This window comes from Myxocyprinus asiaticus, chromosome 2 (genome assembly GCF_019703515.2).
Source record: "Myxocyprinus asiaticus isolate MX2 ecotype Aquarium Trade chromosome 2, UBuf_Myxa_2, whole genome shotgun sequence".
Lineage (NCBI taxonomy): Eukaryota > Metazoa > Chordata > Actinopteri > Cypriniformes > Catostomidae > Myxocyprinus > Myxocyprinus asiaticus.
This window is the reverse complement of record NC_059345.1, coordinates 39,665,845-39,685,951: the sequence shown is the minus strand read 5'-3', so window position 1 is coordinate 39,685,951 and position 20,107 is coordinate 39,665,845. Positions and strand designations below refer to the sequence as shown.

General features: G+C 36.5%; 2 protein-coding genes and 1 long non-coding RNA gene across 4 annotated transcripts; all 3 read left to right on the top strand.

Moving 5' to 3' along the window:
• Positions 1–7,604: 7,604 nt before the first annotated feature.
• LOC127413253 (uncharacterized) lies at positions 7,605–9,492 on the top strand. The gene is made up of 3 exons (XR_007892555.1): positions 7,605–7,716; positions 7,903–8,008; positions 9,375–9,492. It is a non-coding gene; the product is annotated as an uncharacterized LOC127413253 (long non-coding RNA).
• A 1,616-nt stretch (positions 9,493–11,108) lies between these two features.
• On the top strand, positions 11,109–13,977 carry LOC127411802 (secreted Ly-6/uPAR domain-containing protein 2-like). 2 transcript variants are annotated; one of them, XM_051647602.1, is made up of 4 exons: positions 11,109–11,252; positions 12,622–12,688; positions 12,895–12,996; positions 13,124–13,977. In XM_051647602.1, the coding sequence occupies exons 2-4, from the start codon at positions 12,637–12,639 to the stop codon at positions 13,318–13,320; spliced, it is 351 nt and encodes a 116-aa protein (XP_051503562.1). In that variant the 5' UTR covers positions 11,109–11,252; positions 12,622–12,636; the 3' UTR covers positions 13,321–13,977. The 2 variants fall into 2 exon arrangements, with proteins under 2 accessions (XP_051503562.1, XP_051503552.1); XM_051647592.1 differs by lacking the exon at positions 11,109–11,252 and adding an exon at positions 11,756–11,836.
• Positions 13,978–17,904: 3,927 nt separating this feature from the next.
• LOC127449777 (apelin receptor B-like) lies at positions 17,905–19,137 on the top strand. The gene has a single exon (XM_051713323.1). It carries the CDS (start codon positions 17,905–17,907, stop codon positions 19,135–19,137), a length of 1,233 nt encoding a protein of 410 aa, XP_051569283.1.
• The last annotated feature ends 970 nt before the right edge of the window (positions 19,138–20,107 follow it).

Genomic DNA, 20,107 nt, shown 5'->3' with positions numbered 1-20,107 from the left:
TATGGAAACAGTACACAACTCGTGTAACAAGTCGATTCTAGGTCTTTTTTTGTCTGCTATTTGAACGATAAATCACTAGCCTACTGGTAGATTTTACAATAAGGTGTCGCATGCTTTACAAAAGAAAATTACTTTGTCAATCTGACACTCAAATCTTGTAATGTTACAGTGTTGTCCAAATGAACCCGAGTATTTAATTTGCATGATAATGAATAATGTTACGGGTATTATATCTAAAACACATGTTAAAATTGTACATGTAGTAGATGTAGTAAAGTTCTGTAATTGGCTCTTGGTTGAAATAAATAATAGAGCCTAGCTTTATTTCTACTGCACCTTTCAGAATAAAAGCAAAACGTTTTTAACAAATTAATACGAGAAATCTACATAAATGAATAGCAAAAACAACATAAACACACATGAATATCTATATATATATATATATATATATATATATATATATATATATATATATATATATATATATATATAGTCTTAATATTCAAGGGGGTATTAAATGGGCAGGGTCATTGCCTGATTTCTGCCTCCATCATTCTTCAGAATGAAAAGAAAGGTTTAGTGTACTGACACAAGCAACACTGTTTGTCCCATAACATATTCTATTTAAACAGTTTTTCTTCTTGGTTGTTTTAAAAACGTTTTAGCATACATAAGTGCTCACACACGTCCCATGTCAACCCACACAATAATGGCATTGCTTTATATTATTTGAGCAGGCAAGACACTAAAACACATCAAAAGGAAAAGAGAGCATTAAACATGCAGAATTAGAAAACAAACATGACAGTAAAAAAAAAAAAAAAAAAAAAAAAAAAACAACATATAAAACATTAAGCCCCGCCTGGATCCTGCCTCCCTCATTATTCTGCATACATGCCTAAAAAGTCATAAAAATAGGTATGGTCCATTGACACAAGAAGCACTGTATGTCCCATAGCTCATTCGATTCTACTGACTTAAACACTTACTATTCAGGGGGGTATTATCTAGGCAGGGCCATTTCTACCCCTTTTAATTGCAGGTTAATATTCAGGTGTTAACAGTAGAATGTGAAGAAATCGAATACCCCCTCAAAATTGTCACTTTATTGAGGTAAAAAAAGTTGGAGGTAAATATTTTTCCATTGTCACTTATTTACATTGCATCAAAATTATAGCCAGACTTACATAAGGGGGTGACGAGGGTTGCTTGAAACACAGCATCGAATAAAGCTTAAGTTGTTTGTTAAAAATACATTTTATGAAACATTTGTATATGTACAGTTAGACAGTTTATAAACAGAGTGTTTGAAGATTATTAAATGTTAAGTATTCTTTCTTATACCCAATGAACTCACTAATCCCCCTACCCTTTCAAAAACTTTGTCAACCAAACCTAGTCATAGTTTTTCTGTACATAATATTAGTCCACTATAACTTGTAAATCTTAGATCAAAATAATACTTATACCAATAACTTTGAACTAAAATTAAAGAATTGTTAAAATCTTTCTCTGGTTTGTTATCTTCACCTTCAGAGATTTTAACATTTAAATGCCCTGACAGGATTACTGTAGAGCATGAAACTGAGCATTTAGATGTTACATTTCTGTGAACGTAATTAGAAAATGACCAGAAATTAAATCTGTTCCAACCAACCTCAATCTCTCTTACTTAGAACATTTTTCTCTTTTGGTCTATAGAATATGGATCCCGCATCATACCATGGTATTGTGACCTACAAAACAGGTGGTGGTTACCCTCAGGGATTGTCCAAGGATCAAAAGTCAAATTTTCAAAAAACAAAACAAAAAACAAAACAAACAAAAAAAGCTGCTCTTTATGACATTGAAGTTGAGTAAACTTAATCAAACAACTCTGTTAAAACTAAACCATTTACAGAATAACAATATAGCAATATATTGGGATAACATTTTTATTAAAGGCTACTTTAGTCTTTCATGAAGGCCTGCTGTTTTAATTTAATTAATCACTATTATGTTATTCTTGATAATTTACCAGGTTTATTCAAAGGACCTGATGGAGATGTTTAGTTTACCATCACACTACGTTACAAATGTTGGCTTGATTATTTCTAAAATTGATTGGGGTACTAATTATACATTGTACAGTACAATCAAACATATTAAACAATTTAGGGAATCTAGTTTCGTGACATACATTATTTTTTACATACAAAAACAGTATTACATAAAAATGTTTACTTATCTAGCATAAAGTTAAACTTTAAGGTTATTTTTATTCATTCAAAATGTGTTTTTAGGTAAATATTGAATTGCACAGATATATCTTCACCTATGTGTCATTGGAAGTAAAGTTATAATTGTATTTGGTCATAAAATGAACCACTTTGTCTTAAACGTAGCTAAATATCTTACATGTAGATGGCTGGAATCAGCACTGTCCCCTCCCCCTTTGTTCATAAATAAAACCCACCAAACAGAGTATACCGAGTAGTGTTGTATTGGAGTACAGTGGTAACACAGTGAATAGTGCCTTACTCATGCAAGTTTGAACTGTCATTATCAGTATAATTAGCATAAAAACATGGTGGCAAATGTTCCTTCTTCAGTTTTGTTAGCTTTGATTCAGTCAAAAAACTTAAACAATTTAACAAATTGACAAATAAATTAATGACTGTTCTTAACTGTTAGGAAGCCAGACCGACAGATTTCTAGACAGCTTGCTTATTGCAGTTTTATACAGTCATATTTACAAAATAACAAAAATTGCAAAAAATTAAGTGCTATATTGTCACACATATTTTGAAAAGTGTATGATTTTATAAGAAGGGGAAGGTGGAATAAAATGTCCACTGAACCTCATCTCGAAAATGTCTAAGTGGTTATGCTCTTTCTTTTTTTTTATTCTCAAACAATTGGTTTTATCAGCTGATTCAGCCATGCCTGTTTTGCCCAAGCTTTCAGATTAGAGCTCCAGAGAGAAGCCCCATTATAGCCCACTTAAAAAACAAACAAACAAACAATTAAAAAAGCAAATAAATTATTAAATATTTAAAATGATATAATAAAAAATGAATATTCAATCAAATTTAACAGTATTTAACATTGGTTACCAATAGTAATAGTACTAATAGTACCAGTAATACTTCTTTAATAAATGTTATAAAATTACATATAACTGCATAATGCATATTACTACTTCATCCTTTTATTTTAAGGCTCCAGACTGCAGTTTAGTATTAATAATGTGTATTTACATTGAAACTTAATCATACAATCAAACAATTAGGCAATTAATTATGACAGATTGAAAATAAATGTATTGTTTCTATTTGTCTAGTTTGTACAGAGGAATGTCATGGTATACATTCTTGATGCTTTAATTAATCCCTTATTATTATTATTATTATTATTATTACTACTACTAATACTACAACTAATAATAATAATAATTAATTTATTAAACTTATCTTGCAGATGGTGAGCTCTACTATACTAGATATAAAGGCACTTCAAGTAAACTCAAAGTGAAGGTTGTTTGTGGTGCAGAGGATGCAAACAAGCTTTTTTTGGAGTTCCACGCTAGCAACATTGGTGCACACTGTGGACAGAAAAAAACCAAAGATGCTATATCAAAAAGATTTTACTGGCCAGGGATGTCAGTAGATCTTGACAAATAGGTAAATACACTATTAAAAATGTTTATCAAAATCTTGTAAATGTAAACTGTTCTCTTTTTTATTCAGGTGGCTGAATGTGTGTCATGTCAGGCTGCCAAAGCATCAATTAAAGAAGAAGTACAATTTACACCTATACATGTAAATTGTCTCTCTCTGTTTCTTTCTTTCTTTCTTTCTTTCTTTCTGCACCACCACCAATTGACATTCATAATGCTCTAATAAATTATATATATATATATATATATATATATATATATATATATATATTTTTTTTTTTTTTTCGTATTTCTTTTAAGGTTACACAGCCCTTTGAACTTTTGGGTATGGATCTGATTGGGAAACTCTCCCTCACAGACAGTGGCCATCAGTATATATGCGTAACGATTGATTACTTGACCAAATAGCCACAGGCATATCCACTTCGATCTAAGTTGGTAGAGGAAGTCACAAACTGCATTATTACGTTTTTTTATCAGTTTGAGGCACCAGAACGTATACTCACAGATCAAGGGAGGGAGTTTGTTAATCAGGTAAGCTGAAGTTGTACACTGCTCTACAATAACAGCATATACAAGTGGTAAATGTAACTCCATATGCTTTTTTTTTTTTTTTTTTTACCAGAATTCATCATACAATTTTGTTTGTAATGACGAATCAACAAAAATGTGTCCAAAATTCTCTGAATCAAAAGGATTTTGTGTTCACCTTATCATCCGCAGACTAATGGTTTTGTTGAAAGGATGAATGGGACAATACAGAGGTACTGTACTATAATTATACATCTGATTTTATACATAGGTACTTTCTGTATTGGCATTTGGATCAAAATGATACAAAACTAATGTTATATTTACACTATGGATGTTAAAATCATTTTAATGTATTAAACATTTTATAGGGTTCTCTGCAAATGACAGAGGAAGTTATTCAAACTGCCCTGACCCACACTGCTCAGGTCCAGAAACAAATGAACAAAAAAGACAAAAAATCACAAAACATTACATTTTCTGTGGGTGACAGGGTGTGGAGGTTGAATGTTCGGAGCCAGCAGAGAAAAGGAGGAAAACTGGATCCAAATTTTCTAGGCCCTTACACTGTTAAAACCATAGAAGGGAAGAGTGCTGATCTGGCAGATGAGAGAGGGGTCATTTTTCCAAAATTAAATATTGACCACTTGAGGCTGCATATTGAGGAGACTCCACGCATTCCTCACAAGATTGTATCTGGGATGTCCACAGCAACACCTGCATCACAAAATATCTCTGCTGCATCACCTGTAACCTTAGCTGCAAATGTGTTATCACACACCACATCAGCATCATCAGTGCCATCACCCACCACCACAGCATTATCAGTGCCATCAACCACCACCACAGCATTATCAGTGCCATCACCCACCACCTCAGCATCATCAGTGCCATCACCCACCACCTCAACATCATCAGTGCCAACATCCACCACCACAGCATTATCAGTGCCATCATCCACCACCACAGCATCATCAGTGCCATCATCCACCACCTCAACATCATCAGTGCCATCACCCACCACAACAGCACTATCAGTGCCATCACCCACCACCTCAGCATCATCAGTGCCATCACCCACCACCTCAGCATCATCAGTGCCATCACCCACCACCACAGCATTATCAGTGCCATCACCCACCACCACAGCATTATCAGTGCCATCACCCACCACCTCAGCATCATCAGTGCCATCACCCACCACCTCAGCATCATCAGTGCCATCACCCACCACCACAGCATTATCAGTGCCATCACCCACCACCACAGCATTATCAGTGCCATCACCCACCACCACAGCATTATCAGTGCCATCAACCACACCACAGCATTATCGGTGCCATCACCCACCACCTCAGCATCATCAGTGCCATCACCCACCACATCAGCATTATCAGTGCCATCACCCACCACATCAGCATTATCAGTGCCATCACCCACCACCTCAGCATCATCAGTGCCATCACCCACCACCTCAGCATCATCAGTGCCATCACCCACCACCACAGCATTATCAGTGCCATCAACCACACCACAGCATTATCAGTGCCATCACCCACCACCACCACAGCATTATCAGTGCCATCACCCACCACCACAGCATTATCAGTGCCATCACCCACCACCACAGCATTATCAGTGCCATCAACCACACCACAGCATTATCGGTGCCATCACCCACCACCTCAGCATCATCAGTGCCATTACCCACCACCACAGCATTATCAGTGCCATCACCCACCACCACAGCATTATCGGTGCCATCACCCACCACCACAGCATTATCAGTGCCATCAACCACACCACAGCATTATCGGTGCCATCACCCACCACCTCAGCATCATCAGTGCCATCACCCACCACCTCAACATCATCAGTGCTATCATCCACCACCACAGCATTATCAGTGCCATCACCCACCACCACAGCATTATCAGTGCCATCAACCACACCACAGCATTATCAGTGCCATCAACCACACCACAGCATTATCAGTGCCATCACCCACCACCACAGCATTATCAGTGCCATCAACCACACCACAGCATTATCAGTGCCATCACCCACCACCACAGCATTATCAGTGCCATCACCCACCACCACAGCATTATCAGTGCCATCACCCACCACCTCTGACGTGGCTGCAGTACCTTTCACCACAGCTGCATCTGTGTCACACCCTACCACCTCTGCAGCATCTGCAACACCTGTAACTTCAGTTGCAACCATGCCATCACACACCATCTCTGCCACAGAACGATCACCTATAACCTTAGCAAAATCTGTGCCTTCTCCCTTCAGCTTAACAGCAGTTGTGGTATCAACCACCACCACAGCAACAGCAGTACAGCACAACCTCAACAGCAGTAACTCAGCAACAGGATAAACAGTTTTAAACCAATGTGAGTTAGAAATCTTATTTGGTCACATATGTTAACTGATAGTGCTTTGAAAATTTTACTTATAACATCTATCATTACAGGTATCCAAGAGGCTTGGTCAGGAAAAAATGTCTATGTGTTGCTGTCCAGAACTGGACCATACAAAATCTTCTTTGCAGACATTAATAAAACTGCTCCAAATAATGAGCTTGAAAGTGAGGTAAAAGTTGTAAAAAATGTTATCGATTTAAATCATAGACAAGGATCATGTATCAAATGTTGACTTTAACTGTAAATCCCTCATTGTCTTGCTTAAGGTCATAAATGCATACATGTCGCTTCTTGTAAAGAGATTCAGTGCACATTCAAAAGAACAAGCATTCCAAATTGACTCATTCGAAATAACAAACATCTGGAATGGAAAAAGATCCAAACTAAAGGTTAGTTTATTCAGGGTAATTTATGTTTCAATATTGAAAGGTAGTACAGAAATGTTATAATACTCTTTCTGAATTTCAGATTGATCCCACAATGTACAAATATCTTATTGGCATTGTGAATGACCATCACCACTGGACAGTTATCATAAAAACAAAACATTTGACTTTACATGTAAATAAGACACTTACAAGATTTTATAGTACAGTACAGATATTGAATTATTAATAAGATTGTATAACCTTTTATAGTGATTTTTTCTAAAACCTTGTGATGTACATTGAATTTACTTAATGAATAGAAATTGTTGATTTAACGTAATATAAAGCGTTAAGAAGTATCCTTATCTCCTACATTTTTTATTTTCTACACTTAAAAACTTAAAAGATTATGCTGCCATCCCAAAGGAGGGCTTTGTTCCTTGATCCCATGGGAGAAATTTCTTAAAATCTGAAAAGGCGTCAGGATGTAACAAGGTACCAGAAGTTGTTCAACTACAAAATGTGCTTTTAATGTGCTAAATTAAAAATATATATATATATATTTAAAGTAAAATCAGTTCTGTTTCAGTGTCAGAATAATGATGATTTTTATTTGTTAAGGGCTTTTTTGCGACACAAGGGATGCAATGTGTCAAGGTGGTCTTGCAGTACGCTGCCTCACCCAAAGCAAAAAGATGGCACATCATGTGGTGTCTTTGCTTTGAAAGTAAGTGATGTAAAATAGCTTTTATATGCTATCCTCCTAAACTGACAATGTCCTCAAGCATGATCTTGGAAAACACAATGAAAACAAATTATGCCGTATATGGTCAGTTGATGTGTAATATATGTTTGATTTCTCTATATTATAAAATTGCTTGATTGCTTCTTTTATTACTTTGCTCTTTTTCAGTTTGCAGAATGTGTACTCATAGAGGAGCCAATTGTTTTTCTTAATTCGGCAGAGGGAGTGGAAGAATTGAGGAAAGCAATAGCTGTCACTCTTCTACAAAACAGTGGTATGTTTAATGTAATGTATTTGCATAATATTTGATATAACACTTTGATTTTCCAGTCTGCATAGGTTTGTTTAGAAAACATAACATGCACATTTTTATTTTAAAATGCATTGTGTACATTGATTGAATTACATCATTTGTGTTACCGTTCTTACTTAAAAAAAATGTTTTAGATGACCTGAGCCAGCTGCGCCATGCCTGTGGAGAAGAAAGTGGAGATTATAACTGGGTAAGTAGTTACAAACTGTTCAGTGTTTATCTTTAGGGCTCAATCACTGAAGGTGTGGTGGGCCCTTATTTTTGTTGGGATTATAATTTATTATTAACAGTATTATTATTATTATTAGAGTTTATTATTATAATTATTCTTTTCACAGTTTTGGGTGCTTTTAAAGCACTTAGCATGCTTACAATCTTAAGAAAGTTGGCACACATCTCTAGTTAACACATTGGGGGGGGGGGGGGGTTTTCAAAATCTATGTGAAAAGTCTCATGAGCTGGAGGCAAAAATATAATTGTGCCACCATATTAATTTATTTAATTATAAAATTAAAATGTAATTAAAAAAATAATAATTTTTGAAATTGATGACTTGGGCACTTATTGTCTGCTTTTCTTTATTATTTGGTCCAACATAGATGGGAACTCCATCAATACTGTTTAAAAAACATACCAGGGTGATACCTCAAGAAGTTGGTTGAGAAAATGTCAATGCAAATTCTAGGCAAAGGGTGACTTCTTTGAAGATGCTAAAATATAACACAGTTTTGATTTATTTTGGATTTTGTTTAGTCACAACATAATTCCCATAGTTCCTTTTATGTTATTCCATAGTTATGATGACTTTACTATTATTCTAAAATGTGAAAAATTATAATACAAGTAAGTGTATTATAATACGAGTAAGTGTTTCAAAACTTTTGACTGCTAGTGTATATTGATATGTATATATCAAATTTGATGAGGCAAAGGGATTTTTTATATCTTCAATGATATTATCATAGACACAAGTTAAATAATAATATTCTTTTTTTTGACTGCTCAAGGGTTTTCCAACACTTATAACAACATTTAAGTGTTGTAATAACATTTATTACATTTGCCACATATATCAAAGTTGTTAACCATAATGTCTGGGCAGAAGGTAAATCCCCCCCCCCCCCCCCCCAATATTACTTGACCAAATGCATGTGTCCATCATGCATTGTTTTTCAAAAGCCAACAGGTGGAAATGAACCCATGGTGCTTGGGACCATTACAGCTATGTTTCAGTATTGTACTCATTTCATCTAGAGCAATTTCACCAACAGTTATAGTGTCTGTCCTTTTTATTGCTGAAAGATTATAAGTTCTTGCTTAATTTTAGATTGCCTGTGACAACTGCAACCGTTGGTACCACCAATCATGCGTCCAGGGGAAATCAATGGGTATTTTCTGTGTCCTGTCTGTTAAAATTCTGCTGACATGAAGAACACATACAAAGAGGCTTGTGTAAATGACAAAAAGAAAAGAAAAAGAAAACAGAAAGAAATAAAGTTTTTTTGGTAGTTTCTTGTTAATTTAATACCCTTGTTGTTTTCTGTAAAATAAACATATCTATTTATTTATTAAGTTACATTGTACATTGTTCAAACACTGGATGCTATTTGTAAATTAGGATATTTGTACATATTTGTACATATTTTATGGGAATGCTTGGGCAGAAAATACCTTCTTCAGTGTTATTGGCTAAACTTGTTTGTTTGTATTTTTCTCTCTCTCTTCATGATGTTAAATATTTGGGCAGAAAATACCCTCTGAATAATATGTGTTAGTAGAATAGTGTTAGTAGATAAGTCAGTAGAATCAAAAGTGTTATGGGACATACAGTGCTGCTTGTGTCAATGCACTGTACCTATTTTTATGACTTTTTGAGCATCCAGGCAGAGGTGTTAAAAATGTTCCTGCCTAGATAATACCCCCCTGAATAATATAGGTGTTTCAGTCAATAGAATCGAATGAGCTATGGGACATACAGTGCTTCTTGTGTCAATGGACCATACCTATTTTTATGACTTTTTAGGCATGTATGCAGAATAATGAGGGAGGCAGGATCCAGGCGGGGCTTAATGTTTTATATGTTGTTTTTTTTTTTTTTTTTGTTTTTTTTTACTGTCATGTTTGTTTTCTAATTCTGCATGTTTAATGCTCTCTTTTCCTTTTGATGTGTTTTAGTGTCTTGCCTGCTCAAATAATATAAAGCAATGCCATTATTGTGTGGGTTGACATGGGACGTGTGTGAGCACTTATGTATGCTAAAACGTTTTTAAAACAACCAAGAAGAAAAACTGTTTAAATAGAATATGTTATGGGACAAACAGTGTTGCTTGTGTCAGTACACTAAACCTTTCTTTTCATTCTGAAGAATGATGGAGGCAGAAATCAGGCAATGACCCTGCCCATTTAATACCCCCTTGAATATTAAGACTATATATATATATATATATATATATATATGATATTCATGTGTGTTTATGTTGTTTTTGCTATTCATTTATGTAGATTTCTCGTATTAATTTGTTAAAAACGTTTTGCTTTTATTCTGAAAGGTGCAGTAGAAATAAAGCTAGGCTCTATTATTTATTTCAACCAAGAGCCAATTACAGAACTTTACTACATCTACTACATGTACAATTTTAACATGTGTTTTAGATATAATACCCGTAACATTATTCATTATCATGCAAATTAAATACTCGGGTTCATTTGGACAACACTGTAACATTACAAGATTTGAGTGTCAGATTGACAAAGTAATTTTCTTTTGTAAAGCATGCGACACCTTATTGTAAAATCTACCAGTAGGCTAGTGATTTATCGTTCAAATAGCAGACAAAAAAAGACCTAGAATCGACTTGTTACACGAGTTGTGTACTGTTTCCATAAGGAGGTAGGGCAACGACGTTTGAAATCCTTTGAATTAAATTTCAGAGTCTGTGCTGCCATCTACTGAAAAATGTATAACTTGTCATCCTAACTGAACTTTCGGATGGCTTGGGTGAAGACGAAATTCCCAAATTTTTACTGCCATCTAGTGGAAGCACGGCGGTACTGTGCGTGTGCACGCTAAGGGGTGTAGGCTTGAGCAGGCCCCTCGCATGCACGCGCATGACGTCAGTTGACGAGACAGCGGTCCAGCGAGTTTAGATCTCTTCCATTTACAAAGCCGTTTATAATCAATCTTTTCCACACAATTAACGCTAAGGTAAAGTAAGAATTTGTTAATTAAATGCATGAAAGTGTGAATTAAAAAGCATTAAGTATATTAATTTGGATAAAGTAACAACGGAAGCAGAGATGTAGCCTACGCTTCAGCCGGAATTAGGCACAACACCTGCCAACTTCGAGCATAAAAAACATCATGTATCACTTGGAAAACAGGTCTCTAGCGTGCGATTATTTCATTGCATATTTATCTGATTTTTATGACACAACCATTTTGGTGTTTTAGGATCGATCCGCCCATCCCGAGTAGGCTAGTTCTTTCCAAAAGGATTGTTTAGTGTAAAACAGGTTGAAGATTAGCGGACAGGCGGTCGATTTATTAATTGATCAGCTATTTCCTCACAAAAGCAGCTTATTCAGCACACTGAAACATTTAGATATCCATTGATAAAACAAACAAACAAACAAAAAACGGCATATTGTCTCCGCCTCGTTATGCTAAATTTGTTGGCACATTTTAGTAGAAGGGCGTGTATTTCTTCTATCCAGATCAAGAGATATAACTGTATCAAGACGCGGAACATACGTGCACGGACAACACAACGACTGTAGCAAGTGACATAGGTAAGCCGCATTTAGTAGGACTGTTTTAGTTATTTCGTACATTACAAGTGTGTGGTTTAAGTCTCCAGTGTCGACCGATAGTCCAACGTTATGAAACAATCTAACGAGTGAAGACAAACTCCTGCTATTATAACAGCACACTTTTAGTTGAGACATTGCATAACTTTACCTTTAACTGGTAACAATGTCATTCCCTAGTTGCTGCTCATATCCATTTTCAAGAGGGAAAATAACAAGAAACAGGCTTGGGTCAGAAATAATTTCATTGTCATATAGAAACTAGGCAAATTGTGATCGAGACTGTAGAAGGTGATATGGGGCGTTTTCCAACGCCATTTTTGCGCCCTTGAAGGGCACTTCAGTAATCGGACGCCACGCAAAGTGTCGTTTTTTTCTTTGACAGAGGGCCCTTTCACAAGACTTTTAGTGAAGGCTACATTCAAACTGTAATGTTATGCTCCCGTCAGAGTAACCACATTAAGAGCTCTAGTGAGTAGGGAATAGGGATGATCACTTCCGACTGGAATTCGCTCATGATCTCAAAGTAAAGTCGCTGCGTTTTCCAAACAGGGCGTTGGTCGTGGAACAGGCCCCGAAACAACAACAGCAAAAAACACTGTCGCAGTTTGTTTAATTGTGTGTTCGAAGGTGTTTTCGATGAATACGTTTTTCCTCAGTGCTGCCTTAGGAACTAAAGGGACTAGAACAAATAAATGGAAAAACAAATATGACCATTAAATGAACCTGCTTTTAAACGCATTAATGAATCTCTCTCTCTCACACAGTGAACGAAATACATCATGAAAACTTTTGTTGTGTTGGTGTTGTTTGGTCTGGCTCTTCTGGGGCTTGGTATGTAGGCCTACTTTGTTAAACTTCCATTTCTCACTCTTCTTACAGTTATTTCTGGCCTGCACACTCTTCACAAGGCTGATCCAGTATGTGCTGTGTGGGAGATACTAGTCTAGAATGTCTCCCACACAGCACATCATTATAAAGGATGGATATTTATCGAATTTGATTTAATTCTGTATAGTAATCCATCTTTCTCACTCTAGGCTCTGCACTTCAGTGTTACACATGTGATGCCTCAGGAGCCTGTGATAAACCTCAGTCTTGCATATCTGAAGATTCATGTCTGTCACTCACTGGATACGGAGGTACATTTATCTTTCTTACAGGCATATGTTTTCAATAAAAAGTCTGCATAATGTACTTTTGTATAAGCATACATGTTGTTTTGTAACTGTATTTTGTAAAATAATTTTTCAATGTTTTCTCTTTCAGGTTTCAAAGCCAAGCAATGCATTAAGTACGCAGATTGCGATCTGGTGAAACTCGGCCTAAAATTCCCTGGTGTTCCCAGCATTACATTCAGTTGCTGTACCTCTAACCTGTGTAATGCAGCCTCGGTGTCAGTTGCCAGCCACTCTGTGCTGGGAATACTGCTCTCACTTGCACTCTTCTGGTGGTGTGTTCTCTAAATTGCAATGTTCACAAATAGAACCCCATAATTTGCACTGTTCCTCCTTTCAAGGACATCTCAAACGTTCATATGCACTTTGCTCAGACAAATGAACAAGTATGGGGGGGGGGGGGACTATTTGTTGGCTACCAATAAACCTACAAGTTTCTTGAGAAAACATTCATATAAAAGTACTAACGTTTTCTGTTCTCATTTACAATTTGACAATTTATCACTTTTTTTAGGATTTTTTTTTTTTTTTGTTTTGTTTTTTTTTTTTGCAAATCACTATTCACAGTATAATACTATCTCAAATTTTTAATTAATTTTTTCCCATTCTGGAAGAAGTGTATGTATATACACCTCGTATTATCACAGCATCTTTTATCAAGTGTTTGCTCTAGTCTAATGTACTGGAATTACTGAAGTATAGATGGAATGTTATGTACTTATCTACTAAAATGAATGTATTATTTTGGATGTAGAACACACTTGTGGACTGCTTTTTTCAGTATTTGTGATGAGAGCAATTAGAAGTGGCTTTAATATGAAATACAATATTGCCAAAGCATTGAGTTATTCAAAGCAAACGTGGCTATAAATTCATTCTCACTCATTTGACTTGATAATTCTGAGATTGTAGAACTGCCAAAATAAATAAAGGATGGGAATCAAACATTTTTCTTGTCATGAATATTTCAAAACAGTCATAAATCATTAATTTGTCATGACTCAACTTTTGGTAACATGTTCATGTTCTTGGACTGACTTTGGTTGTGATTACAGCTGCAAGTATCTTGTATCTTTACATTTACGCATTTGGTAGACACTTTTATCCAAAGCAACTTACAGTACACTAATTACAGGGACAATCCCCCCAGAGCAACCTGGAATAAAGTGCCTTGCTCAAGGACGCAATGATGGTGACTGTGGGGATCGAACCGCCAATCTTTGCATAGCCTACCTGAATTTGGCCAGTTTCCCTTTTCATATTCTCTCAAACTTTGTGAGATCGGATGGGCAGCATTCCTCATAATCAACTGGAATTTGCAGATTTTAAATTGTATATTTTGAATCAGTTTGTATAAGTCTTTAAAAAAAAAACAAAAAAACACTTGTCATTGGTATTTTTCATTTTCTGAGCTGTCATGCATTTTGGCTGCAAAAAGTATTTACACATTAAGGGGTCGTAACTCCTGCTGGGGCATTGAAAATTAACCTAGCATAGTTAATTTATAACATTTTTGCCTACATTTAATATATTGCATATTATACACAGATTTATAATAAGATTTAATCATGTACCACTTATAAGCATAATAAGCATAAACTGCTCCCATTATGAATAGCTTTTAAAATACTGTTTTGTTAAGGTCTACTGATAGAATTCTATGTTATTAGACATTGATGTGAGAAATAAACAAGGGTGGAAAATATGTAAAATTGGAATAAACTCTTCTACATTGGTTCTGCTATGTTGGTACACAGATGCTTCTGTATAAAGACAGGTACAATTTATAGTCTAACCCAATACTTTTGGGACAGTGTTTAACTCATGTCCCATTGCAGCCCCAAGACCTCTTTATAGACCCTTACCGTTTGGACAGCTGAGATCAATAAGGGTAGAGAGAAGGAAATCTATGAAAGTCTCTCTGGCATTGAGGGGCTTACGTATTCAGGGTTGGGAGGGTTACTTTTGAAATGTATTCCACTACAGATTACAGAATACATGCTGTAAAATGTAATTTGTAACATATTCTATTAGATTACTCAAGGTCAGTAACGTATTCTAAATACTTTGGATTACTTCTTCAACACTGGTAGATTTTTTCACTTGTTTTGACTATTAAAACTCTGCCAGTACAGTAAGACAAAATACACGTTAAAAATATATTCTCTGAAAAACCTAAATATCTTATGCAGTGTTGTTTCTGAAACAAGATAAATCAAATTGATCTTGTTTTAAAGATTTTTAGATATTTTTACAGGAAAACAATACAAAAGTGATTATCAAGAATATGATTTTTGCCCTAATATCAAAGGTCTTACTAGAAAAAATTAATTATGATCCAACGTGAATTTTCTTGATAAAAAAATATGATCGTGCCATGTAAAATGGCTAGAAATAGCATTTTAGCTTAGCGTAAAGCTGACAATTTACACAAGGTTTATTTCTATTTCTTCTGCTCCAAACTTACTTCAAACTTACTTCTCTGTCTGCTCGTATGAATGTAACACATCATAAGAAAGTGTTTCACCGCTGTTCAAATGCACTTTGGATCACATCATTTATATGTATAAATGTTTTCCATCTGAAACGACTAAATATTAAATGAAACAAATGATGATAAAATGCAAAGTAATCTCTTCAGTAATCAAAATACTTATTGAATGTAACTGTATTCTAATTATCAATTATTTAAATTGTAACTGTAGTGGAATACATTTAGTTATATTTTGTATTTTAAATACGTAATCCTGTTACATGTATTTCGTTACTCCCCAAACCTGACTGTATATGTGTACACATACAGTATATTGTATGTAGAAGCAGGGAGAGCGAGATCAGACCAACAAAAGCAAAACTGATCTTATATGTTGGGTCTGAGGGGTTGTGTTTTATGTGACCATACATGTTTAGGCTGCTTTTCTTTACCTGATTATTGTCCCTGTTCATTTCCCACTAAACAAGCTGAGGTAAGCAAAAATGCTGGAAAGTCTGTTTATTAGAATTGTCAGGTGATTGGACCAGTTTAAATGGGGATGCAAACAGTTTATTTTCATCTGTCTGTACCACTGCTAGTAAGTCTCTGTAATCAACTCCCACCTCTCAGTACTTTTGTCCTATGCATATCCCCATTTATACTATTGGTTATGGAGAAAACAAGATACAGCAAGTGCATTTTTAAATATTTGCGGTGTGTCATTGTGTTGCCTCATAAAACTGTGTCCTGTCGGCTCTGTCTAAATATTCTGTAATACAAAAGACTTTCCTTTTTTCATTCTTATTGAGAGTCTTCACACACACACAAACAAAGCCCAAGGGAATCCCTGAGTCTCGGAAGTGTTTAAAGAACGTAACACCCAGGCTGCTCAAAACAGTTCAAACAGGATCTAAGACATGTAGCTAAGCTCAAATAGAACCAACCTATAGTTTATTACTTAAACAGGTGTAGGTGAAGTGTTCACGCAAACGTACATAAGGTTTTTTGGGTTTTTCTAACATTGTTACATTCTAATGTATGTTTCAAAACAGCTTAACATTGTATTTGACATTGTTCGTAGAAATATGAAAGTAATAAACCGTTTTAGCCATTTTTGTTACTATTAATGTTTTTCAAAAAGATACTAACTCTAGACACATGCTGATATACTGAATGCAAATGTCAACATGATTGCTTGATAAAAAAAAACCCAGTTATGTCCGTTTGTTGTAGTCTGCACAACAATGGGTTTCTCTGATTTCCTGATCTCTCAGTGTCCTTAGGTAACCCATTGTTAGTAAGAATGTATGTAATATTTGCTAATACAGCCTCATGTGTTTGTGTGGAGCTGGCAGTGTTGGCCAAAGAGTTGCTGTTTGCTACTGTGAAAGACATTGTCATGTGTACAATGCTCCTTTCAAACCTAAGGTGTTCAGGCCAGTGTGAGTATCAATGTTCTGAGTTTACTCAGCCTGTTTAAGAGCAGGGACACTGTTTGTAGATCTCACAAAACTGCTACAGGGGTGGTCTTACATGAGAGAGGAGGACAGAAAAGAAAAGGGAAAGGACACAAAGAGGGTGGGAGAAGGAGATCTTTAAAAAAGGAGAAATGTCTCCTGTAGGTGACACAGAAGGAAGCTTCCGACACTGGGAGTAAAAGACTGAGAGAAGACAGATAGACATTAAGACAAAAACATGGATACGGACTGACTTAATTCTTTCCTGGGCACAAAAAGCTAATCTAAACTTGACATTTGAACACTTTGCAAAAAACAGAAGCAGAGACAAACCCTTTAGAAACGCAGGTATGTAATGCATTGGTTTATGTTGCGTTTCCTACTGAGGTTTGACAGAGAAGCATGAGTTTTGAGGGATAAACATCTTTACAGCTTTTCCCTTTATGCTCACTATGTCCATCATCTGGAAATTATCCTCTGGGTTTTATATTGGACAGTAGAGAAAGGAAGGTTTGCTATCTGTTGTGATCAGTTTAACAAATGTTCTGTTTTGTGTAATATGTTTTATTATTGTCAGTTACTGTGTGAGAATATAAATTACATGACCAGAAATGCTATATATGTGAGAAGTGACTTTTTCAGTTACTGCACATCTTGCAATAACTGCTTTTTTGTTTTGTATATAAGTTACATCTCATGGAAATCAAAGGGGACTGAGGAAGAAGGAAGAGTCATCAGTCACAACTCACTGTGGGAAACTCCCTGATATAGAAGAAAAATTCTGAAAACGGACACATGAAGTAAAGAGCTCCCATCACCAGTTCAGATAGGTAAAACCAGCTTTTCTTGAGCAATAACAACACGAAACCCAGAGGAAACATCACTGCTCATGTCATCCACTTGCTCTATGCACTGCTAGATGAGTGTTAGGTGCTCTCCACAATGTCCGAGTGGTCTCTTCCCTTGCCTTCCCCCTCCCCATTTCCCTCGTGTGACTATAGTGAATGGTCTCCAACCTGGGTGCTGATTCCATGCGTGTATATCCTGGTGTTTGTGGTGGGCTCCCTAGGCAATGGCTTGGTGCTGTGGGTATACCTGGACCGCCGAGCAAGAGACCATGGGAGGATTGGGAGCTGTTCCAAATCTTCCCAGACCCCTGATCCATCTCCTTGCCCTTCCACTACTTCTCGTTCCATGACAGAGTCATTAATAGCCAGTCTAGCACTGGCTGACCTGGCCTTCATCATGACCCTGCCATTGTGGGCAGCGTACACAGCGCTGGGCTACCACTGGCCATTTGGTCACGTTCTGTGCCAGGTGAGCAGTTACATTGTGGCACTTAATATGTATGCCAGTGTGTTCTCTCTGACTGCGCTCAGTGTGGAACGTTACTGTGTCATCACACGCCGCTGTGGTAACAGCTCAAAGCGGGGTGGGCCAGCCATGCGTGCAAGGTGGATTGTAGGTAGTGCATGGGTGGCAGCTGGAATCCTGGCACTTCCTGCTCTGCTTCTACGGACTGTGAGGGAGGTGGATTTGGAAGTTGGACCTGATGGTGACTGGCAGGAGGGCAGAGAGAGAGATGGGCGAATCTCCACCTGCTTGTGTGACATGGACTACTCTAGTTTGATCTCAAGCAAGCTGGACCCTGAAGCTTCGGAGCAGGCAGAGCTGATGTGGTCAGCAGCTTTGGGGTTAAAATCAACTCTTCTTGGCTTCCTGCTGCCTCTCCTAGTGCTCCTGCTCTGTTATGGCTTGCTGGGACGACTCCTCTCACGACACTTCAGCCTCGGCCCACGGCCTGATCACACTCGTCAACGCAGGCTCCTTCGCATCATCATCACTCTTGTACTGGCCTTCTTCCTCTGCTGGCTGCCTTTTCACACCAACAAGACACTCTCAGCTATGGTGGAACTGGGCATCCTTCCCTTTTCTTGCAGTTTTGACCAGTGGTTGGTAGCAGCCCATCCATATGCCATCTGTTTGGGCTATGTAAACAGCTGTTTGAACCCTCTGTTGTACGCCTGCTGTGATCCAGCATTGCTTAAGCACTGCAGGGGTCTACTCATGTGCACACTGGGCAAATGCAGAGGAGCAAAGGAGAAAAAACAACTCAACAGTTCCCCAATACCATCAGGGACGCATGAAGTGACACTAAGTAAAGATGAGCAATGAAGAGAAAATTCGGAAGTGAGAGCAAACTGACTCTGGGTCAGAACTGGATGTTTTCTGTGGAAAATCCTTAAAGAGTACTGTGAGAATCAGATTACTGATGTTTGAACTCATCTGTCAGTTTTAGATAGCATGAACTTAACCCCCTCAGCAAAACAAGATGTCAATTTAGTGTGGGAAACAGAAGCAGATAGAATTTTTTTAATAATATTAAACAGATTTTATTGAATGTAAAATAAAACATTTTACATTTGTTTTGGTTTAGTCATATTTAATTGTCAAACAAATAATTGCGATTATGACGATTGTCTTTTAGGGCTTTCATGATTCTCATTTAAATTGTAATATTTCTTATAGTGAATGTGTGCTTCATACACCTTAAGAAGTAATTTTTATATCTTGAACTTTAAAAATATAAATCAAATAATAAATAGGGATGAGTGGCTTTAAAAACTTATGACATGAAAAATAATATTTTCAATATCAAAATATTTCTAAATCTTTTTAGTCAAATTTAATTCAATTTTACATTTACACTGTTTTTCGGGACTCATAAAAATACATTTTGTTTTATAAAAAATATATATAAAATATTACATTTATATTATTTTTTTATGATACTATTATGCAATAGTAAAATATTTCTGTCCTAATTTCTTCACTTTCACATGCTCTCATTAAACACACAAGACCTTATTTCTCATCAAGCAAAACCTTTGATATTTAATCATTTTAGCACTCCATAGAAATAGAGTAAACGGGCGTCTCCTCCGTCACTGCGTTTCATTAACACTGTCACTATCAAAGTTTAAATTTGTTCAATTATATTTTCACGGGTGACTGCCGCAGGCTTCTGCTGGGTGCGTGCAGAGCCCTTGAGAAGCGCTTGACGTGCTCTTACGGACAGGGGCTGGTTTGGTTGACCTTAGTGGTGTGGCTCAGTGATGCTCAGAGTTCAACTGAATGACACACA

Coding starts and splice junctions, on each gene's coding strand:
- LOC127449777 (XM_051713323.1), top strand. CDS start 17,905: ATGTCCGAGTGGTCTCTTCCCTTGCCTTCCCCCTCCCCATTTCCCTCG.
- LOC127411802 (XM_051647602.1), top strand. CDS start 12,637: ATGAAAACTTTTGTTGTGTTGGTGTTGTTTGGTCTGGCTCTTCTGGGG. Junction 12,689..12,894: donor TCTGGCTCTTCTGGGGCTTG/GTATGTAGGCCT, acceptor TTCTCACTCTAG/GCTCTGCACTTCAGTGTTAC. Junction 12,997..13,123: donor GTCACTCACTGGATACGGAG/GTACATTTATCT, acceptor TTTCTCTTTCAG/GTTTCAAAGCCAAGCAATGC.